At 47.3% G+C, this 22,212-nt stretch overlaps 8 protein-coding genes across 8 annotated transcripts, besides 3 other annotated features; all 8 read right to left on the reverse strand.

Moving 5' to 3' along the window:
* Positions 1-22,212: part of a sequence feature (sequence corresponds to BAC RPCI93-3A7) that runs on past both edges of the window.
* Positions 402-1,748, reverse strand: Tb927.6.1230 (hypothetical protein, conserved; the record flags this gene model as incomplete). Its single annotated transcript, XM_840152.1, has 1 exon — positions 402-1,748. One exon carries the CDS (start codon positions 1,746-1,748, stop codon positions 402-404), a length of 1,347 nt encoding a protein of 448 aa, XP_845245.1.
* Positions 1,861-2,181, reverse strand: Tb927.6.1240 (hypothetical protein, conserved; the record flags this gene model as incomplete). Its single annotated transcript, XM_840153.1, has 1 exon — positions 1,861-2,181. One exon carries the CDS (start codon positions 2,179-2,181, stop codon positions 1,861-1,863), a length of 321 nt encoding a protein of 106 aa, XP_845246.1.
* Tb927.6.1250 (hypothetical protein, conserved) lies at positions 2,498-3,994 on the reverse strand (the record flags this gene model as incomplete). Its single annotated transcript, XM_840154.1, has 1 exon — positions 2,498-3,994. One exon carries the CDS (start codon positions 3,992-3,994, stop codon positions 2,498-2,500), a length of 1,497 nt encoding a protein of 498 aa, XP_845247.1.
* Positions 4,303-5,151, reverse strand: Tb927.6.1260 (proteasome beta-1 subunit, putative; the record flags this gene model as incomplete). The annotated part of the gene is made up of 1 exon (XM_840155.1): positions 4,303-5,151. One exon carries the CDS (start codon positions 5,149-5,151, stop codon positions 4,303-4,305), a length of 849 nt encoding a protein of 282 aa, XP_845248.1.
* On the reverse strand, positions 5,396-6,043 carry Tb927.6.1270 (hypothetical protein, conserved; the record flags this gene model as incomplete). Its single annotated transcript, XM_840156.1, has 1 exon — positions 5,396-6,043. The coding sequence occupies one exon, from the start codon at positions 6,041-6,043 to the stop codon at positions 5,396-5,398; it is 648 nt and encodes a 215-aa protein (XP_845249.1).
* Tb927.6.1280 (translation initiation factor eIF-2B alpha subunit, putative) lies at positions 6,353-7,252 on the reverse strand (the record flags this gene model as incomplete). The annotated part of the gene is made up of 1 exon (XM_840157.1): positions 6,353-7,252. The coding sequence occupies one exon, from the start codon at positions 7,250-7,252 to the stop codon at positions 6,353-6,355; it is 900 nt and encodes a 299-aa protein (XP_845250.1).
* Positions 7,494-10,193, reverse strand: Tb927.6.1290 (hypothetical protein, conserved; the record flags this gene model as incomplete). The annotated part of the gene is made up of 1 exon (XM_840158.1): positions 7,494-10,193. The coding sequence occupies one exon, from the start codon at positions 10,191-10,193 to the stop codon at positions 7,494-7,496; it is 2,700 nt and encodes an 899-aa protein (XP_845251.1).
* Positions 14,463-14,717: a mobile genetic element.
* Positions 14,718-14,965: a mobile genetic element.
* Positions 21,111-21,677, reverse strand: Tb927.6.1300 (hypothetical protein; the record flags this gene model as incomplete). The annotated part of the gene is made up of 1 exon (XM_840159.1): positions 21,111-21,677. One exon carries the CDS (start codon positions 21,675-21,677, stop codon positions 21,111-21,113), a length of 567 nt encoding a protein of 188 aa, XP_845252.1.

Below are 22,212 nucleotides of genomic sequence, written 5' to 3' on the forward strand. Positions count from 1 at the left end.
ACACACAGTCGCTCAGCCTCGCATACGGACACCAGAAGCTGTGGCAAATGCATTGCAAATTGAGCAAAAAGGACCCATTTCTTCGACCCATGGAAGCTGCGGTCCTCCCAACTGCAATGCGTGCGCATACGTGTCTCTGGTATACGTGTGTGTGGGGAAGGGGTAGAGGGCTATGTTTTTTCTAAAAACAAAAAAAAAAGAAAAGAGAGAAAGGTGAAAACACACTTTAAAAGGGAAACGAGAACGCCTCGTTGCGTCGCGAGCACCCAAAGTTTACGAAGGATTTTGGTATTCAGCAGGACACCAATATAACAAAGGTTAAGATCAAGTTCCCATCATCCGTTGTACGTAAGCATTGTCAACAACGGCGCAACCAGCTTGCTCACAGAATGTTTTTTTTCCTATTTTTGCAGCAAGTGTTTTTTTACTAGTTCGCACATCCTACGATACTTCAACTTCATAACTTCCTCCTCTGAGGGAAGCTTGGCATTAGCGACGAGATGGCGCTCACCACACTCATTCGCGTTCACATCAACTTTATCGTACAATACACTGTAAAAAAAATTTCTCAAAGTCTTCAAGAGAATACCCTGCGACCATGCAAATCCATGGCTCGCTTCACCGGGCATAATTAATGGTCGTGACACGTACATATCCAACTGCTGCAACTCCACGGTCCTGTTCCCGACAATAGTCAAGATGCAGCCGCTATTCTTGTTCACATCACAGAAATGCGGAGCTGAAAAGAGGAAAATGTAGCTGGGCACGCGAAGGCCCTTACGTATCCTGCCAAACATCCAACCAGGAAGATACCTGGACTCTCTGTACCGGTCAAAACTCATAAAGTTTTCCGAGCGCTCACTCGACGCGTGGAATTCGATACCAGCAATGTGGGTGAATAAGTCGTTGCGCAACAGAAAGTTACACAACGCGTTATGGGTGTACCTCAGACAATTTCCTGTTGCCGTGTGTGAGCCGACGAAGGCGCAACCGGCGTAAAGCTTGTCCTCCTCCTCGTTCATGGGTTGATTTTGAACAAACTCATTTAACCGCAGCCGTGAGCGCTCCCTGGAAATTTCTTCTGTGAAACGGTACGTAGAAGCAATCCCACTGGACGAACAGAAAAAACGCTTATTTATAATGCAGGCTACAGGGAGCGTGGAAAAGAAGCGTCGCACCGTTTCTTCAATGGAATCCAGTGGAACATCACAGTGTATTGAGCGCAGGCGGAGCTCTGCTCGCAACGATCCGAAATCTCCCGGGGGGAACGGGTAGAACATTTCGTGGCGTCCAACCAGCGGTGTAACAGAGGGAAGGTCCAGCATACAAAGGGCGAGCATGTACAAAACCTCAACGGAGTGATGGCCGCCGTCCACGTAGTTGCCGAGGAAAACAAGATTCAGCTTTCCTTGTATTGCCCTACTTAAGACGTGCGTATCTAAACAGTGAGCCAAGTCTGCGGCGTGCCCTCTGCATGGACCTATGACGACTGTGTCACCAGAAACTTCCTCGAGTGGGCGACCACCATCGCGACGTGAAGCGGCCGCCGAAAGCACCTTAAGGAACTCCACCGTCGCAACACATTCGCCGCGCAGCACCGACTTCACTGCCTCTCCTATATGTAGATGTGCTTCTGTCGATACAGATGGCATCCGCACAATCCTAATCCAATACTTATACCGTGGGCAAAGAGAGAAAAATATCAAGGAAGAAGGTAAAATGGACATAACAGGGAAAGAGTTCTCCATATACTGTTTTTAATGCGCAAAACTTGTATTTTAAAATTTGTTGCATATCCGAGTATGCACGTACACGGAGGAGGTGGTTGGTGTACTCCCTCAGCCGGCTTCCTAGCTGTCATTATGCCTTTGGCGTCTGGTGCAAAGAATCAATAGTGTCGTAGTACACAGACAACAGTTCAGACACCTCCAAGTAGAGATTGCACACCCTTTGCGTTGGAGCCACAACACTGTAAGTCTGCATGACGTCCAGCACCGGCTGATTCCGTGCGGCACCGATGATGCGAAACTCAGAAAGAGTTTTACGACGGGAGTATGGGGTGAGCCGCAGCGAATGCAAGGCGTGTCGTGTATGCCTTGGAAAGGGCGAGAACTTGTAGTAGCTCTTCAAACTGTCAAGATTCCGCCGCAAATCGCAACGCTGCTTTTGTTTTCGAGTCATTCCTTTCGCTATGCTAGTTGATGTTGACTAGACATATTGGTGCAATCAATCAAAATAGTAAGGGGTAGTCTTCTCTTTCTTTCTTCAGTTGGGAAAAATTGAATAGGTGCACGCACGAGCCCCGCCCTGCTGTACAATGCTGCCCACCCCCTCCCCCCAGAACACGAAAGGTAAATGATAAACAGTGAAAAAGGTTCATATCATAACCTTCTCCTTCGCTAGTGAGTGAACAGGTCCCAGTGCGGAGTTATGAGTATACTTACCCGCGCACGTACCCTATTTTTTTTTCTCAACAGACCGACCGTACCGGGGATCGCTACATTACCCCCACGGCACCGCTAGACGCACCGCGTGACATTCCTTCCATCCTACGTTTCAGTAGATACTGTTTCTGGCGTGTCCTTTGGTAATCGTAGCGCCACACGAGCTCCTGATGGTAGTGATCCACCACACCCTGTGGGTTCCGTCCTGAGAGGAACCCAATCTTGTATAATTTTCGCTCGAAGTCACTTGAGGCATGCCACAACGGTCCCCAGCCAAGACCGGCTAGCTCACCAGAATTAATAAGAAAACGAAGAAACGATCGATACTCGTACTCGTCAAAGTTGCCGATTTGAATCGGATGAAAGTGTGAATCCTTCTCCGGGTCATACGGTGCGTACTCATCCAAACTATTAGCGAAACGGTCCGTTTCAACGTTCGGAAACCCGCTAATTCCATCAAACGGCTTAAAGTCCCTTGTTGTGCACGTAATGAAGAATTTGTTAGGGTCGTCACCGGAGAGGATCATTTTATTTAACCCACGAACGAAACTGAGCCGCGAGGCGGGGATGCGCGGAAGCTCTTGCGGGTAAAGGTCAATATCAGTTGAACTTTCGTTAAAAGAAGCCAAACCACGAAGAAAGTCTGGGTGCGGATACCGGAAGTGCGTCTCGTGCGAAAAGAGGTTCCAGCCGTCCACAACAATAACAACTGGAAGCTTCTTTTCTTCACTCAATTCGTCCATGAGAAATTTAACACACACACTTTGGCGATCAATTGAGGCCGGGGCCACGGCTCGGTGTCCCCACTCGCACAACTCATAGAGGTTTTGTGGTTGCCGTTCCCCTTGTTCGGTAGGCAGGTCCTTCGGAGTGCATCTCAATTTCCATGAGGTTAGTGTTGCACGATTGGCGACGGCAAAGTACTTCAAGAAGGAGCGTGCAGCATCCGGAGCATCAAAAAATCCGGGTAAAATAGTGCTTGGCCAACACCACTCTCCGTGAGTCCAAGCTTTCGCATCTGGAACATACAGCGTCACGATATTTCTACTTCGAGCGAAGTGCACCACTTGACACATCAGTGCACTCTTTCCGCATCCGGTTGGTCCGTCGACGATAAACCCTGTTCTGCCGTTCGTCAAAGAACTAAGCACAGAACGTTTGGTATGCCAATGCTGTACTTTGTCAACAAACAAATTAAGCAGGTGCGTTTCCTTACGATACAAGAACCCCCTCGGGTGCCCAGGGGGCATCGTCTGAAATACTCTTCCTCCTAAACCTTCTGGAAAAAATTGTATCAACTCGTCGTTACCTACACAGTACATCGAGTTAATGTCGTTAAAGCTAAGCTGCGTTGGGGTGAGCTGCGGCGGATGCGAGTACGTCCGGCTAACGGTTCGGACGGGAACACCGTTCTTTAACTTACGTGTTTCCTTCAGGGGAATTGCACCATCCCACATTGCTACCGGTGCTTCACAGGCGTCTGTGTAACATGTGACGGGGGGGCGCATGTACATTGCAGCCAAGCTCTTCTTTAGGGTCTTGGAGCGCATCCCTTAGTGATTTATTGGCTTGACCTAAGTTGTCCAGCAGAAAGTAATACGGGGGGAAGTGGGAAAAATATTTACGCACGATGAACCTCATGTAGTTCGGAGACGGTGATAGTGCAAGGGGCGTCTTTGGCCCCCCACGCACAACGTGATGCAAAAAAGTCTGAAGTCAAAAGCGTAGCTTCCTCCCTTTTCTCATCAACAGACGGCGATACACACACGCACATTTCTTTATTACTAGGGGTTTGAGTAAAACGAGAGAAAGAGCTGTCACCACGGAGCGTGATAACCAATATGCACCCTTGTTGTGACTACTGAGAAGTCATTAGGTTCTGGCATACCTTTGCAGAGCTACTGTAGGGAGGGTTTTGCACAGCCAACTCAGCATATTTGGGGTCCTTTTCCATGCAATACGGAGTCATCGTCCACGGCACAGTTACATCTTCCGGTTCGCCTTGATGAAGAGCAATAGTCCTGATTAACCCACCGCTGGAACCGTCTCGACTGTACGCGTGCGCGACGGCGCGCTGACAGAAACGGATGCATTCTTCTTTCGTCATCCCCGGTTTGTAATTGGCGTCGAAGAATGAATACAGGAAAACAGAACCACTTCCCCCCAGAGCATAGTCCAGCTTCACGCACGCACCACCGGTAGGAATGCTATAAACAGATCCCCCGTTCAAAGGATCATAACCAGCCACAATAATACCAGCGGTTATATTCCACTTGTTCATATAGCACAGCTTTTTGAATATATTGGCTGCTGTTGCAACATTCACCGGCTGCGAAATATCTGTCTCATAGCTCTCTAGATAATTTGCTGTCTGCTCGGCGAGTGCCTGAGTGTCGGCGGCAGACCCACTCCGGCAGCAGTATATCCTTTTGGCCAACTTCGTCAGCTTGTTGCTCGCGCGATTTACCACATAAGCTCCCGTGGAAGTTCGCGAATCAGCGGCCAGAACGACTCCATCCTTATAAGAAACAGCCATGATGGTTGTTCCGAGTGAAACCGCCTCACTCAGTTGCGGGTCGAGGACTGCAGCATCTGGTTGGAAATATTCCCTTGCAGTTTGGGCTGGTCCATTTGCTGTCGGTTCATGCGCCAGCGTCAGCGGGTACGAGGGTTCGTGCAAGAGTGTACCGGGGGGGCGTCTCAACATTCTTTCTTATTTCTGGATTTCTTTGTGGGAAACTTTGTTAAACTCCGAAAAAAAAAATAGATGTCATAAGTATCGGCTAGTGAGACCGGGGGAGCGGTGTGACACTGACAGGGTTAACTAAGTGATGTTCCCACCACGCAAAAATAGTTGACAAGTTAAGCTCCACTATCGGCATTGGACTCTCCCCCCTTTTGGTTCTTCTTTTTCTCCGTGTTAAGAACAACTGGAGGACAAGAGGTACTTACTAGAATATAGTGAATGTTTTCTTGAGCTCCTCGCCCACATTATGGTCCGTTGGGTTTGCCATCGCCTCATATACAACATTAGTCGCCGTCTGCTGGTAAACCGGTCTCCCCGTCGACTCGCCGAAAAGTTCTATCCGAAGTATGTGGGTTTCGTCGTCTCCGAAACTATGCTCGAATAGCATTCCCATACACCCTGCTGAGGAAAATTTCGCCGGGTTCAAACGGTACGCTATGCGGTCGTCGGCAGACACCTGGGCGAGTTGAATCTCCTCCTGGTGTTGTAAACGTCGAACGGAATCAAATCCAACAACACCGGTGGGGTTGCAGAACAGCTTCACTTGGGAAGGGGCGAAATCGTCATTGGTTCCAAGGATCGATACGGATCTAATACGGCAAACCTCCTTGAGTGGAATGAGCAAAAGCAACTCCGGGTCAGCATCACTACATATTGGTTGATCGTTGTCACCTTTCGCCGGATCAAAGATACGCGCTGCCTCTGAAACACTATTTCGCGAATTCCACAGCTGCAAAAGATCAACGTCCACTTGTGCATTTAGTGGCGACCCCACACCAAACATACCGCCGCGCGCAAATCCGTCCTGAAGATGATCATGTGTCCCTGTGCCTTGACGGCAGTTGCAAGGCATCAACTGTTTATTTATTTTTTTTAGCTCATCCAAAAACAATCCATCGCAACATGAGGTAAATGAGCGCAAAAAAAAAAAGGTCAACAACGAAAGGGCGGTAAAGAAAAAACAAAACAAAAAGCAGCGCTCCACTAAACATTATCAGAAATAATGGAGACTTTCAAGGAGGCACGCACATCATGATAACAAAAGCACGATGAAAGTACGGAGACGGCTTCACTCCGCTCACACAGCGAACACCGTCGTTAATGTGAATCTTACTTCTCATTAAATACCCCATGCACACACACGACGAAAGAAATCATCCCTCTACTGGCATTTCCCCGGCGCAAAGAGCGCGGTATGATATCTGAACATTTCGTAAGTGACAGCGGAGGGAGGCATTATACCTTGCTCAGAAAAAACAAGCGTGACCATCGATGGAGGAACAAATTCTACGAGGGGTACATCGCTACTCCCTTCGGGCTGCCTGAGATCTGCGGTGCTGAGGGGGAAAATGTGGGCAAACTTAAAGGTTTCACAGAGGACGTAGAAGGGAACATTCATAGCAGATGCCACTGTTGCTATTTGTAGGGATCCCGTTGAATGAACGAGCCCTCCATGCTCGGTAACACAGTAAGCACCGGTGACGACAAAGTCTACTTTGCTCATAACAGCGCCTACACCGGCATCTGGTATGATGGTGCAGTATTGCTGAAGCTTTTCTTTAAGTTTCAACCCTTCATGAGTTGCAGATGCTTTTCTTAAAAGTGCCTCACCAGTACCCTGAGGGTACTTTGCTGTTGCCGGACGACCCTCACAAATGTAAAAATGAACACCCTCCCGCTCCTGAATGGCACAGGCAATCGCGAGAGCCAACAAATCACCACAACCGTGAACCAGTATTCGCGAGGTGCTTCGGATGAAAGGAAGCATGTCATTGATTTGGTCTTTTTGGCTGCACTCAAAATCCCTGAGTCGTGACTCGCACCGTGCATTCATGTCAACTAAACTACTCCTTAAGTCTGGGCTGTTTGCCGCGTCTTTAGTTAGGTCTATGCGAAAGCGCTCAAAGCCGTCACCGATAGACTTGTAGCCCTTCAACATATTCGTTATTTCCTTATCGAGCTCTGAATATGTTGAAAACTGTTTAGATGTCAGCAGCTCTTGCACCTCCTTCACCACCCTGATCATGATGCTAATATCATAGTCATCATGGGGCACTTCCATGTTTACTCCCCCCTTGATAGACACACTAGACCCAAAAGCAAACCGACATGAGTAGCAGCAATAACAGGAACATGAAAGCATCAATAGAAAGTGACGTTTTTTTTTTTTTTGAAGGTAGCGAGTAAAGAAGGGTAAACCAGCAGTTATCAGGCACTGAGATGGTAATACAGTCGATCTGGAGAAATGATTCACTTCTCTGTGTGGACACAAAAATACGCATAGATAGGACCAACAATGGGTGTTAAAGTGACTCTATAAAGAGCAGAACTTCTTGGCAATAATCAGGAACCTGATGTTTCGCCATCGCGTCCATGACCAAATCTTTTGTCACAGAGGGCGCCAAAATAGCAGTTTCCTTGAGCACACCCACAAGGATGGGCTTCAGTCCCACAGTCTCGTCATGATCATCTAGGTGTATCAACAGCTTCTTGAGTAATGGAGTGGCCTGTGATAATATCTCGTCTATAACAATCGGGCAGACTTCATTCTTATTTTCTAAAATGGCTAACAATCCCGACGCAGCTTTTGCACGTATCATGTCATTGGAATCATCGAACCGCAGGATAATTGACTGCAATATGTCGCTAGCGGACCCCGCATTAATCGGTAAATAAGAAAGGTTCGGTACATTGACCATGCACATCAGCCTCATTTCGGGGTCATCCGCATCCGATGCATTGCACCAGTTGGTCACAACCTTTGAAGAGAGAGCAAAGGCATTGTCACACAACGAAGGCTCCAGCAATTTGCGGTGCCACTCCTGCAGCAGAGCACACTGGGAGCTTACGGCAACCTTTCGAAACAGATGTGCCTGACCACCAGGACGGAAGGCCCCTAGAGGTAAAATAACGACTCGAAGCACCTCCTCCAACTGACGCCCTGAAAACACTGGCACTTTCCGCCAGAGAAGTTCCTCCAGCATACGCATATACTGCAAACAGTCAGTGACGCGTTGTGTGAAGTCAATGTCACTTAGTTTCAGTAAAAATATATTAGACAGCTGCTCGCCGTACATACCGATATTGCTCGAACTCAGCACAAGGTCGGAGAACGCACTAACAGGCATTCGAGTTCCGTAGCGGGATAAAATTCTTTTAAAGTGTAAGTCATAAATAGCTCCCGGCTGCCCCGTAACGACAGTGGATAGGTGCGCAGTGCATTTCGAGACACGTTCCTGCACGGAAGGAAAACTGGAAGATCGTAGGCAAAGGAAAGCATACAGCAACACTGAGTCAAGCGTCCGTTGATTTACATCGTCGCGAACTTCCTGGGGTAGTGGGTTATCTGGTGTGGCGACAAAATCACGCTCCCCCAGAACCTTTATAACCACATCGAGAGTATCCAAGAGAGAACACAGTAGAGCTTCAGAATCGCTTTCCAATACGTCACTTTTCGTCATTGCACTTACGATATGTGTGGCATTCGTCGCTGACAGCAGCGATTTCGAACCTTCTATAAGATACCGAAATGCAACCAAAATGCTGCACTTAACCGACGCAGCAGCGGTCGAAAAAAGCGTGGGGGAGTTGGTTGCCTCACCGTTTGCTGATGAAATGACAACAGTCTTCGAGCGTGACTGAATGACAGTAGGCTGTGATGCCTCAGATTCTTTCGGTGCTTCCTTCGAAGTCAAAAACGGTAAATACTGATCCGGTGTGAGGAACTTCCCCAAAATTTCCAAGCAGATAAGAGATTCTTGGACAACGTCCTGACTGTCCCTTAGAGACTTGTACAACACACCCAAAATTTGCTCCACGAACTGTACGACAGATTTCTCAGTGTGGTAAATAGACATCCACAATATGCGTAACGCAACAACGCGTCTGTTGTTGGAAGAAAATGGAACGACCCAATCTATCGCGCAGACATCTGCAAAAACAGTCTCTATAAAACCACGTAACGACTCAGCAACCACATAACGGGCGCCCAAAGATGGTCGGCGTCGAAGAACAGGATAAAGACTTGTATCAACTGTAGTTAGTGACATGTCAGGATACTCCTCATCTCCATACCATTCAATATCCTTCATGGTAACCCTTCTCTTCGTTATATCGATGGTGTTGTCTTCGTTATCGAGAAGGTACTGTTTTCCCATATTTTCTAGTACCTGGAGTGCTTTCTCTGAGACAGCAGGAAAGTGATCAGTCACAAGAAGTAACAGATGGGGAAGTAGCCTTCGGTGCTGATCTTGACGTTCCTGTATGTCCAAAAGCGACATGGAAAGAAGGTCTACGAGGGCCGACCGCACAACCTCAGCATGATCATTCGCCAAAACAAACAATGTGTACGCAGTTGTCCGGTTTGCGGGTTCATCCTTGCCGTCGGCAAGGATCTCCACGGCTCCTCGTTGTATGAGTGACGCCAGTGTCCGCGCAGCCTCTGCCCGAACCACACTGTGTTTGTGTAGTAGACAGTTTTTTACGACTTTTGCCAAGGGAAGGGACACGTGCTTCACTTGTACAGGCTCAATTTCGCAGAGCCGTACACAGGCGCGACAAGCCTCCTTCTTTAGATCAGGGTAGGCGTCTCGCAGACAATTTTCAAGCAGTACCTGCAAAAAATCGATATAGTTCCGAGGCCCGATTTCATGGGGGAAAGTTTCCATGCAAAGCACCGCAAGCCTCAATAATAGAAGTCGCAGTTCCTCACTTTCCTCCGCAACGGGCGAAACACCTATTCGCGTTACCACTGCCGGCAAAACCCAGTCGAGGACAGACGGCGGCTGCCTCACAAGAATAGACGATACAATTTGAATGGCGTACTCACGACACCTCTCAGCACTGTCCTCAAACCCCCGAAGGCAACTACGGAGCAAATCGAACTCTTTTCCTTCTGTTAGCTTGCCGTCTGAACACAGATCAAGGAGTTTGGTGTACGCCTGCAACCGCTTTGGCCGAGCAACATCGGAAAGTTCATTCAAATGCTTGGGGAAGAGATCCATCAAGTACCAAACAAGGGCTATATCAACACTATGAACGTTGGAAAACTGATGTGAGTAATAAAATTATAGAGGAAAGCAGTGTAGATATAAACAAATTGTCCGTGGTTAACAATCAGTGGTCGCTCCTACTTCCCTCATAATAGGCTAACAAAGTGAACCTTCGTTTTTTTTCAACACGCAATAGTAAAGTTATGGCGAGCGCCCGAAGGTGGACCAAGTACCTACGGCGATAGTTACGTCATATCAGAAATATGAATACGTTTGACATAGTTTCAAATTGCAACGGGAACCGTCCTGGTGTTTTCTGCACTGTACAGCAGGGCCTGAGGTTGTCAAGCCCCACACGCCAAAGATTATCTACCATCAACGTTTGCTTCTTTCGTGGTAGAAACGCGGCAGACCATCAACACGTTGACTCCACATCCCCCCCCAAAAAAAAAACCGTATGGCTACCATTTAATGTGTAGCACCGCAGAGCAGGGCATCTCAGAGCGACAAACACATTAAATGGTAACCATACTTGATACTGTAAAGTAATACAACACCCCTATCTGTTGTCTTTCCGCGATTCACCAGTAAATGCTCACTTAGAAAGGTATATAGTTTCACGTGAACGTAGAATGATTAAGCGAATAAAAATCAGATTAACAACAACGAATAAGCGTTTTACCTCACGGTGTGCAACAATATTTTCTGCTGTATGACGGTCATCTACCTTCGACGATGCCTCTGCAAACATACGGAACAAGCCACAAGATCCAGGCTATCACGGCGTGCATCACCAAAGGGACCGATCAACCACCCTGAAGGAGAGAATTAATGCCCCAGTGATGTGTAAGAAAAATCTCATTCGAGATATGTTTATTTCGCCTTGTCGCTGAATAGTTGCCTTGTCCTCCGTGTCTGAAACACAAGCACAATAATCAGCTTGGTTTCCTCTTCCGAGAGTGAGCCTAACTTTGTAGCTGTGCATGCACTTCCAACAAGCATCTTCCAATTTACAAATGCTATGGGTTGCCACACTTAGTTGTACGTCAATTCCTTGCCTCACATTATGATCATCCTAAAAGGCGCGAAATTTTCGTGTCTTATATGTGCCACCCCAGTTGTAGTCGCCCTTTATGTGCCTTATGTTGTCATGCATATCGAAAACAGGCAAGATACATTTAAAAAAACGATACCGATTATCCTCAATGGTATTTATTAAGCAAGGGCTGATTTCTTTCACGAATAGAGAACGAACAAAGTGAGGAGCCTGCGTTCTTCATCGCTAAAGTGTGCGTAAAACACGACCCCACCATTTTTCAAACGATCGTCGAACCGAAACTTGAAAAGCAACTGAGAATAAACCGCGGTTCCGCTGAGAGGTACCTAATGATGCTTCCATTTCATTTTATACAGTGCTCTCCAACCAGGCAGAAATAACTCTGTGAACAGTAAAACGTCGACGATATTTATCGATAGATACGTCAATGTAGGAACAGTTTCCACACGGATCCTATATTATGTGCTGCCTCGTCAATGGCAGACAAAAAATACAACGGTTACACTTTCTACAGCAAACTAAAGCACCTACCAAAATAATTTCTGTCCATGCGGCGCGGCCACTCGGATCCTAAGCCCCCCCTCAAGCACAAAAAACTGCAATCACAGCCACATTCCATGCCGCCAGTTGGTGTGCACACGCCACTCACAACGGCAACAGACACCGTGGTAAACGCGCCGAAGTACTTTGTGCTGTTTTTTTTTTCCAAATTCTCCAGAACAAGAAAGACCTCACCAAGAAGGAACAGATAGAGGCGGACCACGCCCATCCAAAATTTCAACGTACGCTACGGCCATCACGAACGAGTTCACAGATGACGCAAGAATACCAATGCAGCCACAAACACAGGCGCGCGGCTGCAAATGAAAGACTCTCCGTCTCAACCTCCCGAGCCCTCAGAAACTGAACAACACTCAGTTGGCAGCGGTTACCGGTTGTCGGAAAAGTCTTCGTCACACAGGGGCAACGTATCAGCAAATACGAAGTTGTCCCGATTCCGTCGGGAAACCATAGCCTTACCGGCTGCAGTCTCCGGCCACATGTCAGAATTGACCCACGCAAGCCGCGTCAACAACGTACCAGAAGCGAGCGGACAGCAGTGCAGGAAGGTAGGCATGGATGACCTCAAGTGGAGAGCACAAGGGGAAGCGTCCCCTTCCAATTCTCTCCAGAGAAAAGGTAGTGAAAAGGATTTGGGAACCGCTGCTGGTTCTCTTTTTTTCTTTCTCTTGATTCCCTCTGAGCCGCTGTGGCACGCTGAACGAAAATTTCACCACATGGGGCGAACGGGCCGCGCAGGCAGAACGTAATACAAACGAGAAAGGGTCATACCACCTCGACCCGCCAACGCCAGGCAGTCATGCGGCGATGCAACGAAAGAAACATGAATACCTCGGAGCAGGACAGCGGCTTTTGCCACGTCCCCGGCAAACTATCGTTAGGGTAACCCGTTTCCAGGGGAGGGGGCTTATCATTAAGGGGTCGGGCAGTATCACCGACAGCAGATTCCCTAATTTTTAATTATTGGGGATAAACAACCCGGTGCCCCGGGTCGAATCATAAACCCTCTTCATCTCGGCGTTTCACACCCCTTTATGCGTGGGAACAGATCCACTCCTTCCCCCACACACAAATTTTTTGAAAGTGTCTAAGAGTGCACACCATTTCCCTTATTTTTTATTTTGTTCTGGGATTCCCATTTCTACACATCGGAAACTATGACCTTCGGCCCCCAATCTTTTCTTACTTCCCTTTTGGAGAATTGTGCCTCTCCCTCCCCGTCGACACCCAATCGGCGTTACCAGACAACATTGACGGGTCGGGGCCACCTCAGCAGGAAGCTCTCCGACTCCAAGGAGATGCCTGGTGAAGCGGTGAAGAACCTTACGAACAAGTGGACAACATTTTCCCTGAGTCGTGTGACCCAACCCTGCCGGAGCGGGGCCACTGCCCTTCAGTGACAGCGTGAGGTCACAGCACCGATATCGAAGCAAGTAAAGAAGCCTGATGACCTAAGGGCACGTCGTTCAACAAAATTTAAACCGGGTGCGTGCAATATGCAGTATCAGGTTTTTTTCTTTTTTGCGTCGCATGTCGTGTGTACGGCCAGCCCACTTGCAGCAGTATGCCCACAGAAGCACACGCGCAAACTGAAAAAGCAACAGCCGGTTTTAGCAGACAGCATCCAGCAAAGATTAGCTAAGTATTTTATTTACGCCCTTTAAAGAAGAAAACAGGCGTTCTAAGACTCGGGGTCATCAAAGGCCAAAAGTACACTTTCCCGGCTGCGAATGCCTTCTTTCAGACGTCGGATGCCCCTGGCCGCTTCATGCGTGGTAAAAAGCTTCCGCGCGTACTCACGGCCAAGTACAAGAAAAGGAAAAGAAACCGATTACGTGGTCGTTCTACAAAACTTATAGTCGGGAACATCAACGGCAGGCAATGGCAACCACTGATGGGGCCGGTGAGGGAATCGGCAGTTGAACCGTGACTATTGTTTTCTCACGTACTCACACTTCCTCTTTCGTAGAATAACGGTACCGAAGTGTCATAAGATATGCTTGAACACACTCCATCGACTACTCTCAAGGAAGAAATCGTGTGGAGATGTGATCCTAAAGGCAAATAACGGCAAACCGGGTGCTGTAACAGCTGTACAGCCGGAGAAATCAAAGCGAACCGACGTTGAGCCAAAAAAAAATTTGAAGCAGCATGGCCGAGAGGATCAACACATGCCGACGACGACTCTTATTCCAAAAAGAAGCTCCCTCTTTACTGCAGTTACGGATTGCCAACTTCGGTGGAGGCACCATTGCAACGGGTCAAAACTGATTGGGAGACCAACGAACACTTGGTTGGGACTTCATCCTGAAGTTGTTGCACAGTTTCCCGCTGCAACCACTTGATTATCGCAGCAAGAAACTATGCTGTACGGAATGGCGGATCCGGAGCGGCGCGACATACATGCCTTCGCCATCGGCTATCACTGATATGCGGGAACAACCCGACGTGGCACTCTGACGGCAATGATTCCGAGGACGCACAAATGGCGGTATGCTCCAACACAGCGGGGTAATTGAGGGCCCTTTTCCACCGACGACCCCAGGCTCTGATATGGGAGTCAAATGTGAGGTCATGGTGAAACACTTGAAGTGTGCTTTTCCTTTTCACTGTTTGAAGATATTCACAGTCACCGGGAAAGACAGCAGAGAAATCTTTTTTCATTTTTTTTTTTTAGAATTTTCTTCGTGCCTTCGTGAGAGTTTCCCCCCACTGGCGCGGCCATCAGCCATCACCGTAGAGCCCTGAGATGCTATCGGTCTGGCGACTGTGGCAGAGTCTCCCTTTTTCATTCATCCTAACACACCCTCTATAATTTTTGTTGTATTTCCGCATATGAACGGAATACAGCAGATGGGGCGAGAAGCCTCCCACCCTGGACTCTCCCAAAGATGCCAATTGGCAATCCTTTTTTGGAGGTCCACATCACCGGACAGCAGCATCTTAGCGCGGATGATACTGCTGATGGCACGCTGGCACGTGCCCAGGGACCGACAAATGAAAAACGGTGTCCCAGCAAGACGCTGCTGATCCCTGTGCTGTATGATGCCGTAGCCGGAGCACAGCAGTGTTCCCCATGAAAGGAACTCTGCTGGCTCTTGGCTTCCCCCGATGATACGGGGTACTGGACCCTGGCACCACGTTGAGGTGGCCGACATCGCCAGGGAATCTTTTTTCAGACATCCTACCCGAAAGCACCTTCGCGCATCGCTACTTCTACTCAAAGGGCCGTAATATCTGGTGGCCGAGGTGACTTTCAACATCACTGTTTCCACGCGCATAAGGGGGGGGGGAAGAAACGAGACGAAGCAGGGTGTTTCACGGATTGATTTCACTGTGTTCGGCATTTCATGCAGACAGTGTCGACTCGGGACCCACTACTGCTTATGGGCAGTCTCCCCCGAATGGGAAGGTGGTTCCTCTCGCAAAATGTTGAGGTAGCATGAAGTAGATGGAGGCAGGAGTGCGTTAGTTGCCAACGGGTGTCCGCGGGGGATGGAGTCGCTTCCCCATCGGTACCGGTTGTTGTGGCGGTGTCTTCCATGGCTTTGGACTTTCCTGTTCTTTTTGGGAAGTGTTAGCATGAAGTGTGGCACCGGCACGGGCGGTTACAGGGCGAGGGTGCCGAGAAACATGCTTTTGGTTGGCCAGTTGATTATTCCAAAGATGGTCGTTAGAGGTGTCCCGTGGATAGTCACGATGGATGTTTAATGACTGCGGACTGCGCTAAACAGGGACCCAGTAGGTCACAGCGAATAGGCGGAGTAAAAGATATGGGTTATAGTGAATGGGATCCCTAAACTGCTGGTCAATTTACCCTTCAATGATACTGTGGCTGCTGCGGGCATTCGTAAATAGGTTTACCAACGAGTATTCAAGGGATCGCGTAGCACAGTGGAAACGATGCTAAAACCACCGCCGTAAAGTGGCGCGGAAACGCTCGTGTTCCGGAAAACTCGAGAGGTAGCGGTCCCCCTCATTAAGGCGCAACGGTCGTCGGTATCAGTTGCGTTGTACAAAACCAATAGATATTGGTTTGTGTGTGTATATTCTAATGCTGGAAGAAAATTTGTTCAACTGTAAACGCTTCGGCTCGCTGGGGTGCACTGAGGAGATAGGAATGTATATATTTAATTGCTTTCGATGATGAAGGAGCGTTCAACGACGCGCAAATCGTGCACTTGTCAGTCAGTGGGATCCGTTTTGTTGTTTGTTGTCACTCCCCATGATCCGAGCTTCGTGAGCATGACACCGCCATGAAACTAAGGATGGATGAGGCGAATGTCAGCTGTATGTCAACGAAAATCGTGTTTCCACTACAGCAGTTCGGTGGTTACAAGGTTTTCAAACCTTAGGGTCTAGCATACGTGTATATAAATGTGACCGTCTAGCGGTCGCTACGACGTTTAAATGTGATGTCTGCGATGAGGTATGTGTTACCAGAAGAAGTACTCAGAGGTAGCGGAGTCAGCGCAATTTAAATCAAGTTTCTAACGGCGTGTATAGCCGGAAGTTAATGAAACCGACTCCACCCATGCCATACCCGACCCATGCAGACATTAATGCTGCAGAGAGAAAGGGAGTAATCACATCATACTCTTCATGAGTGGGTGGAGGGGCTCAAAATTGTTGTGAAATTGCAGAAACGGTGAAATAGTTTGACGGAGAAAAATACCTAGTTTTAATTACTCACGCGTAACTCAAAAATTGCTGACGCCGCCGAATATTTTTACTTGGCTTAACTTGTCGACAGATGACGATACGCGTACATAAGGGAACAACATTTTAGTGATTGGAAAATTGCATTTCCGTACTGCTGTGGTGTAGAACCAGCATTGGCGTCAACAAAATTAACAAAAGTTCTGCTTGCACTACCCTGACTTGGCTATTTCAGTTGTGAAAAGTTGATGGAGACAATTAAAGAGTTTCCGGAGAGGAGAACTGTTGCAGATCATGTTTTCTTCTAGTTAACACACTGACTGTGTTGCCTTATGGCAATTACACTGGGTGAAGGGCAGTTCGTGTGTGCATTGGAGATCTTTCGGTTAGTTTATTACTAAATCTTTTTGACAGTTTGGTGCTCCCCGTAACCGACATGTTTGCTTTAGAGCATGTTTACTCTGGATCATGTCCATGTAAATTACCTGTTAAAGGCTATGTTATTGTTTAAGTAAGGCCCTCTATTTGCATTCTATGCAACACTTCATTTGCGATGCGGGCGCACTTTCGCTACTGTTTGTCGTTCCGCCTATCCTGAATTTTAAATGCTAGCGCTCGGTGTCCAAGCGTTTTTAGCGTGGCATTCAGAGCATCTACCGCTGTCGTTTTCAACAAGATGAGGTAAATTTTCTGCCGACCGTCGCATGGATCCTTTACACAATGATTCTGTGGTTGCCTCATCTATGTTTAAACTTTGCGAATGTGTTTATGCTTGGCGTCCTGTTGTATTCATTCCACTTTTCATGCTTTCCTATGAGAAAAAAAATACACAAATTTCGTTGCCTTTTAGTCTGCACAGCGTTGACGGTGAAGTGGTGACTGTGGTGCTGGTTGTTTAGCATTTACATAGTTCTATCCTGTTGTGCAATCACCGGAGCAGTTACTGCACAACGTTTTGTTTGTGTGTTCGCGAGTTTTTTTTAATTACTTGGGAAGAGTTGGATAAATAACCTTTTTTCATCCGTAAAGTGAACGAAATGACAAATGCCGATGGTGTAGCAAAGAAGCACCGTTTCACTCTCCGTTTACATTTACCAACTTCTGACAATATCTGATTGTACATCTTTTATTGGAATGCTAAAAATATAAGAGGTGTGAAGCCCGTGAACCCATATGAAAGCGCTGAGAAGTTATCGGAATCATCATGTAGAATATGTTGGGGGACTCCCCCCTTTTCAGTTTTGCTGATGCACCTAACTAATAATCACATTTAAGTAGGGTGGTACATTTCACACGGCGTATAATACACCTGGTAAATTAACTTGCTTACCTAGTGTTGGCTGTAGCATTTCCAGGGGAAAGTGGGTTGGACGTGACATCTTCGCTTACAGGACTTGAAAAAGCTGCATCTTTGAGTAACTGTTTGTCGGTAATCAATTTTTTTATTATTAAAAAGGACCTTAGTGGTCACTGCTGTTTTCATACCCCAGGGATGTATTTTTTGATTGCATAAACTCACCTTGTGGGGCCAAGTCTACTGAAAAGGAATGATACATCTTGGGAAGTGCATGTATGCGGTCTCATGGGTCAGGAGAGTGAGTAAGGTGAACTGCTGAAATTCATGTCGTTTATGTTGGGGCTTCCGCCAACAGCATGCTGCCAAGACGCACCAGTAATGTTCCACACTGTGCGGAAACATCCCCCCTCCCCGTACATACCGCCAGGGCATGGCAATACTTTCTTCTGGAATGTGCATTACTTTTGATCAACAGGAAATGCTTAACCACCGCTTGAGGATTAAATTGTTGCCACTGACTGTTTCGAACGTGAGGTTATCTCGATGTGTTTTTGAGTATTTTTTTTTTTTTTGCGGAATGTTTTCCCCACCCCTCTCATTTTATGCTTGATTCTTACCACGTGGCGCGGATTCTGTCTGAATTTGACGCAACTCGTTCAGGGTTAATGGGAGGAAGTGGTGTTGGAAACATTGACCTATTATTGAAGGGATAATGATATGACATGGAGGTACAGGAGGTACCGGTGGCGCTGCCTCAAATGAGGCCTAATCCGTAAAACCAGGCAATTGTTAACCCAAGCGATGGTTCATTTCCCCAATGAACCTTCGCTACCTTAATATATATGGGTTCTGCGGTTTTCGTTTTGATGTCGCAGTTTTTTGGAGCGGGCTTTTGGGTGTTTCATAACAGAGCCGAGTCATACTCAATAGTTGCTGTAGTGTCAATGTTTATTTATGTGGGCTTCTTTGTGTTCCTTTGCTTTTTCTGTGCTTGTTGCGTGTTGTATGTGGAATGCTTTATTATTTTTTTTCCTGTGTGTGTGTGTATTTATGGGGTTTCTGTTGATGTGGGGTAAGTTGTACTTCTGAGGGCTACAGGAAGTAAGACATAGAAATACGGAAAATAGCAATGGCGACATTCACTTGCGGAGTGACGCTACTGCTTTTTTCTTTCCATTTCTTGGCAATTCAGTCAGAGGCAATTCCGCACATATGTGTTAATGCAGCTAATTATAGCCATACCCAGTTTGAAGAGTGTCTTACTCACATGTGTGACCTAAGCGAGGAGTTAAGTGCTTTTAAACGTACCGCGGTTTCCCTTAAGCGGCAAGCTACGGGAGACGCCGAAACTTCGAAATTGGCGCTGCAGTATATGGAAGAGGCACTTGAAAAGGTCCTCCACGTGACGCAGGGTGTGAAGGAAGGTAACAAAACGATCGGAACGGCCGCTGCAGTCAAGAAGTCCGTGATTGAGGCAAAAATTGCGTCAGACATAGCGGATGAAGAAGCTTCCAAAGTGGAGAGGAAATTAGATAAGGCTACGAGGGACGCAGGAAATGCAGAGAAAAACCTTCAGCGCATATTGATATACACCGCTAGAAAAGCTTGTTCGTCTGAGGGTATATCCTCTCAAGATGAGGAAGTAAAGGAGGCTCAGTGCAACGTAAGTACGGAGATCGTCTACAGCTGCACCCGCAGGCCGTTAAAGATAAAGTCTGATACGTTACGTAAGACGTATGAAAGGCTTAAAAGTTTCACTCGGACGCCGAACAAGACAATAAACGAGCATTTACCGAAATGCCATATGTGGACGGAATTACTCGAGCCGGCAGTGGCGAGCCTGACTGATATGGAAAAATCGGCGTCTGTTGCTCGTGCGTATAGAAACCAGGTAATCAAAGCGAGAGGGGAAGCGCAGCAAGCGGCATGGACAGTCGGCGTTACTGTTCAGGATGTGGATGGTTTGGATGAAGTGTCGGAGGAGGACGACTTTGCCCTTGCACCCGTGGTGCTCGTCGCGGTGCTTATTGTTGGCGCTGTGTTAATTGACCAGCACCCATAGTAAAAAATGCAAACAACGATATTATATGTAAAGATATGCTGCTTGTAGGAGCAGTTGAGCCAATAGGTATAGACTTGCGATCTTTGCTTCTGTCCTTTCACCTTCTTCCGGCGGATGTGGCACGGTAATTTGTTAACGTGAATAATCCCGCTAGTAGTGTTTTACGTGACCCCATATAGTTTATTTTTGAATGCTTTAATTAGATAATTTCTTTTTTTTTTTTCAGGGAATCGACTTTGCGTGTCTAACTCACGTTCATGGTCATCTGACCTTCCTTGGTTTGGCCGAATTCCATTACTGGACGACGTGATCACCCCACCATTTGGATAAGAGTGTGCATCTCTACCTTTTCCCTTCCGTGTCGTTTACATTTCCTCTTCATGTTGTTCGTCAGGGCCTCTACTGATGGTTGGAAATAGGGGCAACATGATCGGGCTGCGGCGTAAGGGAGAGCAAAGAAGCAAGGGAGAGTGCAAACCTTACATTGCCACGGCATATTTTTCTGTACTCGTCCCCGAGTTGTATTTGTATTGTAGAGTGTTGAGATATCCTCGGCAGGGGAGACCGGCGGTTGCGGCTCCAGTTTCCCATAAAAACAGCGTAAAAGAAAAAGAGGTGATTGGGACCCATTTCATTGTGATGAGCACATCAAACTTTGACGTTTCAGTGGTGGACCGCTGTTGAACCAGTTTGGGGGCAACATTTTGCCTGAGGTTGTCCAAACATGAACGGGCAAAGAATGGCTTCACAAGCTCAAGGTTCCTAGTTGTGCCACTTTAACGCCCTGCTTCCTGATTTGAATGTTGTTATGAACCACACGCGGGGTGTTATGCATGGGAGCTCTGACCACGAGGTGACAGGGCCGAGCTGCGTGTTCTCGCCGAGGTGCCGCATCCACGGGTGTCAACACACGAAACTAACGTTTGAACAACGGAAAGACGGAGTAGACGCTGTAAATGCGGTGAGCACATCAAACAAATACGCTCCCGTTGTGGGACTTATTCCAGCAGTAGGAATAAGCACCAGGATAAAGGTACAATGAAAAGTATGGATGATGGGACTCTCCTGGTATCAATGTTGGGTCCAAAGACCATCCAATGCCCAACCAAACACACTGAACAACTTGCACTCACGAAACACGCGCGGCAACAAGGACGGACACTAGGAAAGCGACGCAACAATATGAAGATAGAGCGCGAGATTTTTTTTAGTGGATTTACCGCTTTGCTCATTCGTCAAGGTCCTTGGAGAATAGTGTGAGGTGGAAGGCCTCGTGCAGACATGATTGCCACTTCACAGAAACATGGAAAAATTCATTTGAGAGGTGTTTGTTCTAAAGGATGTAGAATCGGAGGCGCTGTCTCCCTTTCCCTTGCCGTGCAGATACCCAAACAACAAGGGGTGAAAGTTCCCGTCGACCGAAGCCACGACACTCAAGATGGCACACCAAAAGATGGCGAGATGCTGTTTCTGGGAGTGCAAATGGGCATGTCGAACCGCTGCGCCCAGTGCCAAAATAAAACAATCGACTAGGGTTAAAGCGGCGGCAAATGGAAAATGTAACGCACCGGGCCGTAGGTCACTAACCAACTGAAGTAAAGGCTCGAAGGGGATCCTGCCGCGCCGCGAACTGTCAAAAAAACGGAGACCAAAAACATTCCACAAACAGCAGAATCCCGGAAACCTCAATACTATCAGCACGAAGTACCTCGCACTCTCCATATTAAGTCGTGCCCATACCAACCGAGCCCCAAAGACAACAGCATCGCAGCCGCTACACAAGTTTCCATTTTCAATCTTCCTCCTTCCTCTGACAAATGCGGTCGCCAACGAGACACGTAGCGCCACGTTCCACATCATCTCATAGCTTCCTAATTTGCACTATACAAAAGGACAAAAAAAAGAGGAAAGATATTCACACAACAAAGCGCACTCAGTACCCATCCTCCCTCTAATGTTAGTTTCCCAACCAATATACTGCACATCATATGCGCAGTAAACGTGAGCTAATATATATGGATATCTGGTGACCGCAACTGGCGGTTGCAACAATAGCCAATACGGTGCACATAAATTTTATGAGTTCTTACGAACAAAGTTATTCCATCAACAATATGAAACACAAGATGATATATAAACACACAAGACAAACAAACCCCATCTCTGCCAAATGCACTTTTACATTTCTGCGGGTGAGCCATTATTGGAGTCCCGTGGCAGTAAACACTATTACAAACATTATTCGGGAAAGCTTTGAAATAAGATATATAAAATAAGGAAATCAGTAACACAACACATTTGAATGCTTACATTAGTTTATAGAATATTGATGCGTATGATAGCGTTGCGGCAAACAGTTTACATTGCAATATGCTTTTGAATCGTTCCTTATTAT

This window comes from Trypanosoma brucei, chromosome 6, assembly GCF_000002445.2.
Source record: "Trypanosoma brucei brucei TREU927 chromosome 6, complete sequence".
In the NCBI taxonomy this organism is placed as follows: domain Eukaryota; phylum Euglenozoa; class Kinetoplastea; order Trypanosomatida; family Trypanosomatidae; genus Trypanosoma; species Trypanosoma brucei.